Source organism: Miscanthus floridulus, chromosome 3 (assembly GCF_019320115.1).
Source record: "Miscanthus floridulus cultivar M001 chromosome 3, ASM1932011v1, whole genome shotgun sequence".
NCBI classification, from domain to species: domain Eukaryota; kingdom Viridiplantae; phylum Streptophyta; class Magnoliopsida; order Poales; family Poaceae; genus Miscanthus; species Miscanthus floridulus.
In genome coordinates, this window is record NC_089582.1 from 50,077,782 (window position 1) to 50,089,485 (window position 11,704).

An 11,704-nucleotide genomic window follows, 5' to 3' on the forward strand; every position below is an offset into this window, starting at 1 on the left:
CAGCAATCTACGTCCCTGTTGAGGCGAGTCCTTGGTCCACCACTCCTCTACAAGCCAAGCAAACCCTCAAGCTTGGTCCTCGACATGGGAACTACTTGTTTTTGAGTCGGTTGGTCAAACAAGGCACTCCAACAAGCCTCTTCATTCCACTAGTGGTTGCTCTTGCAATTTCCACAAGGATGAGCACCAAGCCTCTCACAAATCAATTGATCAGAGCCCCCACACAATCATCAAGTGGTGTTCAACAATCCACAATAGCTACAAGCCATCTAGGTGGCGACAACCACCAAAAGAGTAACAATGAAACCTCAGCCATCACGCTTCTCTAGTGCCACAAAATGCTACATAACTCTCAAAGCAATACACTAGACCACTCCTAATATCATCCAAATACAATCTCAAGTATGATAATGTGAGTGGAGTGTGTTCTTGAGCAATTATCAACCAAGGGTGCCAAGAGAGCTAAAATGGCCGCACACCCCAATATTTATAGAGCCCCCAAGAGACTAGCTATTATACACCTTTATTGAACAGTTTGCGTGCCCCTGGAAAAATTCGATGACCACCAGATGAATAATAGTCAGACCCAATGGCTATATTTAGACAATCACTAGCCGTTGTACTAGCGCTTTCTCTAGTGATCTCCCACAACAAGCACCTCAGAAATCTAGTCCCTAACGACCCGCGTCGTGAGGAAAATTTTGGTGTAGTCAAAGAATTTCCACCTTCCTCCGGTGATCCTTTGGTGACACCACTAGATAAATACGATGGGTTTGAGAGCCTTCTAGAGAATGTTCTAGGAGGCACCGAAAACTTCTGGTGACCCCCAGCCACCAACAATGGAGAAAAGGTGACGCGTTTTTAAATCTTTTGCGCATCAACGATCACCACCACATGTAACCCAAAGGAGCCTAAGCTCTAGAGGTGTTGCCCTGGGGCACCAGAGAAATCTGGTGACCACCTAGTCAACACACCAAAAATTAGAAACATATGGGGTAAAGGGTGGAGCCTTTTCTTCGGCGATCCTAAGGGCCTGGCACCAGATAAATTCAGTGACTAAAAAACCCTGCAAATAGACACTCTCTCAAACATCTTTTCAAATGTGCTAACTCCTAAATGTGTTCCATTGAACACCAACACCTTTAAGCATTAAGTTAGCATTTTCAAAATATTTTCACTTGCTTTCTCACCACATCACTAGGTCTAATGCACATGCATTGTTAGTCATCACCTTGTGGAACTAGATAACCATAGTCGCTTTAGAGTTCCCCTCTTAATAATATGACTATCTATCCTAAACCCGTGTACCCGATCATGCATTCTATTGCACCTTGGCCAGCAAAACAAAGCCCTATTGATATACATTTGCTTTCAGGCTTGTTTTCATCTCTATTTCTCTTCTTTGTGTTGAGCACTTGCACCATGGTTATGATCATCTACACCATCTCCTAGCCTTGATCAACTCCTTCATGTGAACCTAGCTCAATCATCTTTATTGAAAGCATTGGTCCACTGGTTGTCACTCAATTAACAAAAACAAACTAGAGCTTTCAGCTAGGTAGGTAAGCACCCAAGGATGACGAGTCCTACTAGTTCCGCTCTATGAGTTGAACAACAAGTAAAAGCACAAGAGTAGAGAACTCAAACCATATAAAGGGATGACATAAGATATATCATGTGGTTTAGTGACTTGCCGATCACTTAAGTCCATGTTGAGGTGATCCCAAGGATCACCATTCCTCTACAAGCTCAACAACCCCTTAAGCTTGGCACCTACGCGAGTGCTTGTCCATGAGCTAACTCAATAACTAGGTGGTTCTCAAAGCCTCGATTCCACTAAAGTTTCTCTTTGCCTTTGTAGCGAGGATGAGCACAAGAGCCCCTCACAATCACCTTTAGAGCACCTCACAATTTGCAATTGAGTGCTTCGGCGGAGTATCATTGCTCCAAGCCATCTAAGTGGCGGCAGCCATCAAGAGTAACAAGAAATCCGTGGTCATACCAATCACTAGTGCCACTAGATGCTATCTCTCAAAGCAAATGTACTAGATCACTCCAATCTCACAACAAATGCAATCTCTAGGAAGTTTTTGTGAGTGGAGAGGTTTCTTAAACTCTAATGGGTGTGCAAGTCTGCAAGGAAGTCTAAGGGTTCTAAAAGAACCGGCCACATCCTCTAATTATACGCCCATCAAAAAAACTAGTCGTTACCCATTCATTTAATGTGGGCACTCACCGGAGAGCTCCGGTGCACCACCAAAGCTTTCCAACAGTCATATCAACGGATCTCAAAACTAGCCTGCCCTACATAAATGCTTGTTTTCTTGAATCGGTGGCCTAAGGTCGATTTTGAAAACCATCCACAAAAGTATATTTTGACTGTCCTTGAAAATTGTTTGTATAGTATTGGTTTAAAAACTGCGTGCAAATTGAGGAGAAATAAAGTGTAATAGCACCATATTCTCTCTTGCTAGTAGCTACCGTCACATTTTAACAAAATAAAATTACTAGTGTATACATATACTATTGTTGTAATCTACACAACTCAGAGCAAGTAATTTGGTTGACTGTTGTTTCCATTAACATATTTTGCTGATCAGAACCAACCCAGTTACTAGCAAATCCCATAGATGGTTGACTTTAGCCTGTTACTCCATCCAGTCTTCTGCTACTTCAGAAACTCAACAAATCCTATGGAGGCCTTATTTAGATGCACGTGTATTCACCTCAATCCACATGTGTTGGAGTGAAATAGAATAGAACTTAGTTTAATTCCACTTCAACGCATGAAGGCCGGAGAGGGAACTGCATCCCTCAGCAACAGAATGGACAGCATGAACAGCGAGGAAACCATTTTGTCGCGGCTGGTGGTTGTGGTGTTGATTCTGGTGCCGGTGCCGGTGTTTGTTCTGGAGCTGGGGCCTGGGCCGGGGCTTGCTCAGCTTCCAGTGCCTTGTCTTCAACTGTCGGTGCTTCCTGGTCAACAAGAGGCTCTGCCTGCTGTGATAGCTGCGATGTGCTTTGCCGGGCAAGCTCAGGAGGGTCGTCTTTCAGGGATTCACTAGACCTCACTTCACCTGCCAATCTGAAGAAATTGCAGATAATTAGGAATGAATACGTAACACCTTAGATTCAGAAAACATTGGTTGAATCTTTCACCAATGCAAGCACATATTGACAGTCTAATTATTACTATAATCCGCTCTTTAGCGATGCTAACTGAACTTTATATGCAGATACGCTATTTAGTATAAGAGAGTGTTTTTTCTGCTCTACTAGGAAAGACTGAATATAAAAGATATATCCTTTTTTTTAAAAAAAAAAAGACACTTATTACAGTACTTGTCAATATTCAGTTATTAACTATCTCATGTGCGAAAACACTCCATTTATGATGTCCTGATGAAATAGCTCAAACTTTGAGAACTTGTATATAGTAAATCTTGAGGGATGGAATGCAGAGAGGCCATACATTGGGAACGCGAAGCTTGTTGTGCTAGCATCAGACCGGTGGGACAAGCTATTGTTATAATCAGTATTGTCATCGCCATCGCCCCCAACCCTGGTAGCAGGCTTCACTTTAGCATCGGCCTGTACAGTTGCCACCTCACTTCTCATTGGGCTAGAGCTAGGGCTCAGCCTTGGCAACGGCGGCAGTGGCGCCAATGGGTCATTAGGGTTGCCCAGTTCACCTGATTTGCCATACAAGAAGAAATGATCCTTTGAGAAGCTCGCATTCCCGGCATTGATGCTAAAGAGAGATTCATTTGATGTCACACTCCAGTCTGTTGGTGATTTCGATTTTGACCTCCGGAAAACAGATGACGGGATCCTTTTGGGGTCTGGACACTCATCCGGTGCCCTAGATATGGCCTGGACTGGTGGTGACTGCTTTGGGTCAGTGGGGGCATGACTTGAAGGATGCGAAGAGGAACTGCTCTGTTTTCTAATATCTGAGATTGCTGCATTATCAGCAAACGATAATGTGCTGCCTAGTGTTGGACCCTCTATCTGAAAAAAATCATCCTCGTCTAAGTTTTCTGATGAATTGGAAGACGAGGAGCTTGATTCCTTCTTGTCAAGCTTATCTGCTGGTGTTCCGTTATCGGTTTCGGCAGGGGTAACAGAAGGACTGGTGCTCACTTGTCCATGATTTTGGTCTTCCTGCTGATGGGCCATTGTTTGGTGTCAAGAGAGCTTTCTGTGATCTATCTTTGCTGACTGTTCCTGGGGAATGAAACAAACATAAACTCAAATCTCCTGCTAACAAGATTATTGATTATAAATCTTAACATACTGCGAGTGTGAGCTTCTAGCTGTAACTGCAGCATCTCTTTCCACTGATGTCAGTCTGTTCTGTTGTCTATTCCTATGCAGTTGAATAAGCAAGCTCAAATAATTCTATTGGAAGAAGACAGAAAATTATTACAACAAAACACAAAGATCTTAGTTCTTGAAAATGTACCAGGCATGTCATGTATTTTTGTTTCCTGTTGTGAACCAAAAACTTGTGGAAAAATTGCTGTAGACATATTCAAAGAATCACAAGTACTATGAGAGTCATACTTCATCACTTGGAAAAGTCTTACAAAATTAGAGAATCAATCAAGAAAGCCACACTTTTCATGGTTTCAGGTTTCTTCTTGTTTTCTGGGGAAAAAAACAATACAGTTTCACAAACCCTTGTGAATAGGTTCCAAAAGAAAAGTGAAACGAACAAAAAAAAAAGATGCAAATGGCAGTGAATATTGCATATTAGAAAGAACATTCAACTTTTTAATTTGATCGCAGAAACAGAAAATGGCTTACCACATTTGGAAGAAGCATTCAATTTACATGGCCAGCGATAGCCAAGTATTTCTTTATCTTTTTCCCTTCCCCCAGATCAATCAATCTACACAGCAAGTTTAAGCTATAGGGAAATTAAAACAATATTTCCTAAGAAATCAAATGAAAAGGAAACAAGAATGCTCATAACGTAAACTATCAAGGATCACAACATCATGTTTAATTACCTCTTGAGGCCCTACAATACTCGATCGGCTCAGTTTCCAAGCCTTCTTTTTGTTTCGAAATTTTTAGTGACGCACAAAAGACGCAACGAAGAAACAAAAGTTTGGAACAAGAGAAGATCAGATCCACAAAATGAAATGTGTGAAAGGAAGCTACATGCAAATATGGAATGGTTGTTTAAGTGGGATACTGTCACCCACACATTCCCATCCGAAGATCTTGCATGAACACAATATTCTGTTGTCATTTTCCTTTTTGTTATGTAATAAGAAGCAATGCTGGAGAGAGTAGGTACAGGACACTATTATTAGTCTCCCATTTATAAAAAAAATTTATTGCCAGCTTTTTCATAAATGCGTGCTGATTCGTAGAAGTACCTGCATTGTCTAAAATTGTCATGATTTAGAAAAAAACAGTAAAACCCTTTTTGGATGCAAAATATTTTTGAAATATTGAAGAAATATTATGGTTTTACAAAATACTTTGGTTTTTAAAAGCTACCGGGTGTTTGCAACTGAAACCATTGTTTTGTCAAAACTCTAGTCTTTTTGGAGCTTTAGAAACTCCACTCATGACCTTTTTTTTTCTAAACCACGGTTCTGTGTCTATTTGACTTATAAAACCATAGATTTTTTATACTACAGTTTTTTATCATCCAAACTTCAAAGGTTTAAAACCTGCGCAATGATTCTCAGACATAGGATTTTGATGGCCTGGGGTCGGATTCATGCCTGGATGAAAAGCTATCTAATAACAGACATCAAAAGCCCTAAAGTTTAAATGTAACTTAAGTTTTTTCTTAGCTTACGACGGTTCGAGCGGGATCCCAGCATTACCACTGCCACACCTCTTCCTTCCCTCCTCTATCGAAAATTCTCTGGTGAGGGCGTTCCTCCAGGCATACCCGTCCGGACGGCCTATTCTTGGGCTTGCGCAATCATCGGGCCCAACAGGCCTGCTCTGCTCCACCTAATTGTTTCACGGTTTCTCGAAAAGATATCGACATTTCCTTTCCCCACCGATGCATGCGACCGCCGCTGGCGCATCCATCGTGCCGCTCGCCCGTAGCTCGCCTTCTCCAGCCGCCGCGGCCTTCTCCAGCGTGGGTGCGCTGCACCCAGCCATCATCCCACGCTCCTCCACACCCCGCGCCGCGCCCCCATCCACCTTGCGCCATCACGGCCGTGGCGTGCACCGCGGCCGACCGAAGACACCGCGGTAGGAAGGGGAGGCCTGCGCCTGGGTGTACGCTGGGTAGCTTTCGACGCCCCCCTAACCTGAGCTTGCTGGCTACCGTAGTTCCCCACCAGGTAGGCCGTGGTCGCCGGCGACACTGTGTTTCAGCGTTTCAGACTTATGTTTCAAGTGTTTCATCTGGATGTTGCAAAAGTAGATCTGGGATGTTGCATATGTTGCAATGACAATATACGCATATTGCAAGCCTATGTTTCCGGTGTTTTCATACGTATGTTCCTAAGTGTTCCATCTCGATGTTGTATATGTTGCTATGGCTCTACCCGCATGTTTCAAGCGTGTGTTTCATATGTTTCATATTTATGTTGCAACTGTTTTTATCTGGATGTTGCAAAAGTAGATTTGGATGTCATATGTTGCTATTGCTGTACACGCATGTTTGAAGCGTATGTTTCAAGTGTTTTATATATTTCAGATGTATATTGCAAATGTTTCATCTGGATGTTTCAAAAGTAGTTCGGGATGTTACGTGGCGTCGGTGGATCGCGGACAGCGGCCGGGCGGGGCGCAGCCATGGGCCAACCCACGTGGGCGCGGGGTGGGCGTTGTGCGCGCGGTCCTACAACGGACGAGGGCGCTGGCGCTGGGCGGGATGTGGACGTGGGGGCATGGGGCAGGATGTGGACGCAGGGTGTGGGACAAGATGCGGGCGGGGAGCTGCCTCCGAATGTCTAGGCGCTAGCCCTTCGCTCCTCTGTCGACCTCACCACTGCCAGAGCGTGCCACCGGAAATCCGTGTACATGGAAGGACAGGAGTGGCGAGGTTCTTCTCCATCCATAACCATTAGATGGATGCATAGCAAGGAGGCGGTTCTTGACCTAGGCGTTGTCAATCCGGTGTCCTGGCGACTAGATCCGGTGTTCCCCAAACGATTGTAGCTTGAGGTCGTGGGTGGTGTGCACTACTACAATAAGCATTTGTAGGGGCGGTTGGCGATGGTTTGTAGAGGCGGCTCGGCCAGCCGCCCCTACCATACCATCTCTACAAATCATGCATTTGTAGGGGCGGTTCCTAGACCACCCCTACAAATCAATTTGTAGGGGCAGCTGGTAACACCAGCCGCCTCTACAAAATCGATTTGTAGGGGCCGCCATAGTACCAACCGCCCCTATAATACCTGTTTGTAGGGGAGGTTCAGTATAGAACCGTCCCTACAGTACATTTTTTCCGCAAAAAAAATTCAAATTTACAATTCAAATTCGACCAGAATATATATATATATATATATATATATATATATATATATATATATATATATATATAATTCAAATCTGACCACAAGCACAAGAGCACAAGGTGTTGGTACTGAGAATTTCTACCTAAGTGAACGTTACAAGTATGTATACAAACATATAAGCTTGAAAGCATCTAGGCCCCTAGTTGGATTTCGGTGATTAATGTCAATACAAGATTACTATGACTAACGTGTGTTTTGCAGAGGCAAATAAAGTTAGGTCATGGTAATGGAGATCGATTGGGCAATCGAGGTTGTCATGCCCCTACGATGGAAATCATTTCGGTTTTCAAAGGATTGACGACAAGGTTAAGGATGACTAGTTCTAAGTGTCGATTGGAGTTGGAGAGACACTTAGAATAGTTTAGGACTTTGTTTTTCCTTTGGCCGTACTATTAAGGGGGGTATGAATGGGTAGCTTGACCTAGTTGAGTCTAGTGAGTTAGGTGTGGTGCACACTTGTTAAAACTAGCTCTAGGTAGCTCCTATGAATGCCTAAGATCCTTTGGAGCAAACTTCATTCACATATGATCGAGAGTTGGAAGTGAATGGAGGGTCAAATACTGACCGGACGCTGGCTCTGGTGTGACCGGACGCTGGCCGCAGGGTCCGGTCAGTTCATTTGACCGAGGAGAACAAGTCTGGTGTGACCGGACGCTGGAAGGTCAATGTGACCGGACGCTGAGGGCCAGCGTCCGGTCGACTCCAGTAAGGGTCCAGACTTGAGAAAGTGTGACCGGACGTGTCCGGTCAGTGGTGACCGGACCCTGAGTATCCAGCGTCCGGTCGTTTACAGTAAGCATCCAAGAGCGACCGGACACGTCCGATCAGTTCTGACCGGACCCTGACAGCGTCCGGTCATCACTTGGAAACTGTTGCGCGGATTGAACTGACCGGAGCGTCCGGTCAATACGATCGGAGCGTCCGATCATCCCGTAGAAGCTCATAACGGTTCATTTTTTAGGCTGCCTTATAAATAGAAGCTCCGCTCGTGTGTGGAGTTACTTTTGCTCATTCCAACAGCTGAGAAACACGTTTGTGAGTGCCAAGAAGAGCAAGGTCCTAGTGAGGTGTTTGTGATTTGAGAATCCAAGAGTGAAACCTCATTAGTGAATCAAGAGTAGACAAGTGTGCATCCATCTTCTCATTAGGCTTCGCGTGGTCAAGTGAGAGTTCGTGCTTGTTACTCTTGGTGATCACCATCACCTAGACGGCTTGGTGGTGATTGGGAGCTTGGTGATCACCCGGTGGAGCTTGTGGGTGACCCAACTCAAGTTGTGAGCGGCTTTGGGTGATTCGCCGCGACGGAGTGTCGAAGAATCAACCCGTAGAGAGCACTTGATCCTTGCGCGGATCAAGGGGGAGCTACACCCTTGCGCAGGTGCTCCAACGAGGACTAGTGGAGAGTGGCGACTCTCCGATACCTTGGCAAAACATCACCGCGTTCCTCTCTCCATTTACTTTGAGCATTTACTTTGAGCATTTACTTTGAGTATTTACTTTGAGCAATTCAATACTTGTCTTTACTTTCGTAGAATTGCTATGCTAAAGTAAGTTTGGAACATAGGTTGCAAGTCTCTTGTGCGTAAATTTGATAGAAACACCTTTCTAGGCACAAGGGGTTAATTGGGCTATTCGTAGGATTTGATTATTGCAAGAAAATTTAGAATTAGCCCAATTCACCCCCCCTCTTGGGCATCTTGATCCTTTCAATTGGTATCAGAGCCTCGTGCTCACGTTTTTAAGCTTAACCGCTTAGAGCAAGATCTCTCACGGGGATGGACCTCCTCCCATCTTCGAGGGGGATGATTTTCCATATTGGAAAATTCGCATGGAGGCATACCTAGAAGCTCTAGATGTTGGAATTCTTAGAGCCGCCTCTCAAGGGTTCCCAACACCTAAGAATGCCGCACAACTTCAAGGCGATGAAGTAAACTATGAAAAATGGAATGCAAAGGCTCGCAACACCATCTTTAGAGGCCTTTGCAAAGATGTGTTCAATCATGTAAGGAACCACAAAGACGCCCATGCACTATGGTCGGACGTTTGTGCGCTCCATGAGGGAACCAAGAGTGAGCGTGAGGAACGCTATCATCTTGTAATTAAAAAGCTAAATTCTTTTGAGATGCTTCCCAAAGAAAGTGCTAATGAAATGTATTCTTGTTTAAATGTTCTTGTAGAGGAAGTCAATGGGCTTGGACTTACTCAAATGTCACCATCCGACGTTGTGAGAAAGATCTTGAGTGTCCTCCCCATTGACAAATATGGGCACATTATGACCATGCTACATCAAGGTGATCTTTCCGCCGCTACACTGACACAAATCTTGGGAAAGATCAATGCTCATGAGATGTATATGCACATCACACCACAAGATGGCTCATCCTCTACAAAGAAGAAAGAGAAAGACTTAGCATTCAAAGCTAGCCAAGATAAGGGCAAGGCAAGACTTGAGTATGAGAGCTCAAGTGATGAAGATGATGAAGAAAGTCTTGCTCTCATGGTGAAGAAGACTGCCAAGATGCTAAAGAAGCTAAACAAGAGTGGCATCAAGTTTGATGGCAAGAAGAAGAAGTTCTTCACTAGCTCAAGAAGAAAGCCAATCTCCGAGATGGATTGCTACAATTGTGGCGAACTTGGCCACTTAGCTCATCAATGCACAAAGCCCAAGAAAGACAAGTTCAAGAACAAGGGCAAGAAAGATGATTCAAGCGATGAAGATGAAAAGAAAAAGAACAAGCCATACAAGAAGAGAGATGGCAAAAAGAGGGACTTCCACAAGAAGAAGAAGAGTGGCAAAGCCTATATTGTCGGTGATTGGCTCACGGACATTGATTCATCAAGTGGATCATCCGATGATGAGAGTGACAATGAGAAGGTGGCCGCCATTGCTATTGATCTTGCATCCTCACCGCCACCATCGCCATCATCCTCTACACACCTATGCCTTATGGCCAAGGGTGAACGCAAGGTAACTAAGAGTGATGATAGTAGTGATGATGAGCAAGCTAGTGATGATGATAGTGATAGCGATGATGATTCACCCACATATGATGATCTTGTCAAAATATTAAGAAAATACACTAAGATCATTAGAAAGAGTAGAGCTACAAATGAAAAACTTGATGCTAAAAATGATTCACTCTTAGCTAAGTGTGATACATTGGAAAAAGCTAATGATGAGCTCAAAGAAACAAATGACTCTATATCATCCAAACTCAAGGAGCTAAAATCTTCTAAGAAAGAGCTTAAAGATAAACATGATAAACTTGAGTGGGTGCACAATGAGCTTATCATTAGTCACAACAAGCTAAAAGATGAATATACAACTCTAAAGATCAATTATGATACCCTTGTTATTGCACAAGAATTTTTACCAAATGAGCCACATGTTGCTACTAACCATGTTGTTAAGATTGATATAGCTACCTCATGTGATGATTTAATTGATGAGAGCATTGAGCATGATCTAGTAGCAAAGGCAAGCAAGTGGTTGAGTGCAATGACTATGATGAGTATGTCAAGCTCAAGAGTGACCATGAGAAGCTCATGAAAGATCTTGAAAAGATGAAAAGTCACAACACCATTGTGCTAGAAACTCTTGATCATGACAAAGAGTTGATCCTTGAGAATGAGAAGCTCAAAGAAGAAAACAAGAAACTCAAGGAAGAGAAGAACAATGATATTCTCAAGGAAGAGAACAAGAAGCTCAAGATGTTGAAAGAGCATCTCAAGGTGGGATTGAGCAAGTTTGCTAGAGGCAAGCATCTCCAAAGTGAGCTACTCATGAATACCGTCATGAAGATGGATAGAAGTGGCATTGGATATATGGCAAGTGTAGAGAAGAAGAAGACTCAAGCTCAACACCAACAATCAAAGCCAAAGCTAAAGCCAAAGAGATGTTTTGAGTGTGGACAAGAAGGCCACTTTGCTCATGAGTGTCAAACTCCACCACCACAACCCTTGCCTAAGCATGCTAGACCCTTTGCTTTCAATGCTCACTACATGCTTAGAAAAGATTCTAGTGGAAAGATGAAAGTCATGTTCTTAGGACCCCCCCAACAAGAGTAGGTCTAAGAAGATTTGGGTGGTTAAGTCACTTGTTGAGAAGGTGAAGGGTCCTCAACAAGTTTGGATCCCTAAAGCTTGAATCTCTTGTGTGTAGGTGAACTACAAGACCGGTGGAAGTCATTGGGTTATTG

At 43.7% G+C, this 11,704-nt stretch overlaps 1 protein-coding gene across 5 annotated transcripts; it reads right to left on the reverse strand.

Annotated features, from left to right (window-relative positions):
• Positions 1-2,385: 2,385 nt before the first annotated feature.
• LOC136545689 (suppressor protein SRP40-like) lies at positions 2,386-5,121 on the reverse strand. Of its 5 annotated transcripts, XM_066537679.1 has the most exons (7): positions 5,016-5,121; positions 4,810-4,912; positions 4,621-4,650; positions 4,466-4,522; positions 4,298-4,369; positions 3,473-4,227; positions 2,386-3,085 (listed from the first exon to the last, which is right to left on the reverse strand). In XM_066537679.1, exons 6-7 carry the CDS (start codon positions 4,177-4,179, stop codon positions 2,815-2,817), a joined length of 978 nt encoding a protein of 325 aa, XP_066393776.1. In that variant the 5' UTR covers positions 4,180-4,227; positions 4,298-4,369; positions 4,466-4,522; positions 4,621-4,650; positions 4,810-4,912; positions 5,016-5,121; the 3' UTR covers positions 2,386-2,814. The 5 variants fall into 5 exon arrangements, with proteins under 5 accessions (XP_066393776.1, XP_066393775.1, XP_066393778.1 ...); XM_066537678.1 differs by lacking the exon at positions 4,621-4,650; XM_066537681.1 differs by lacking the exons at positions 4,298-4,369; positions 4,466-4,522; positions 4,621-4,650 and having other exon boundaries at positions 3,473-4,221.
• Positions 5,122-11,704: the final 6,583 nt, after the last annotated feature.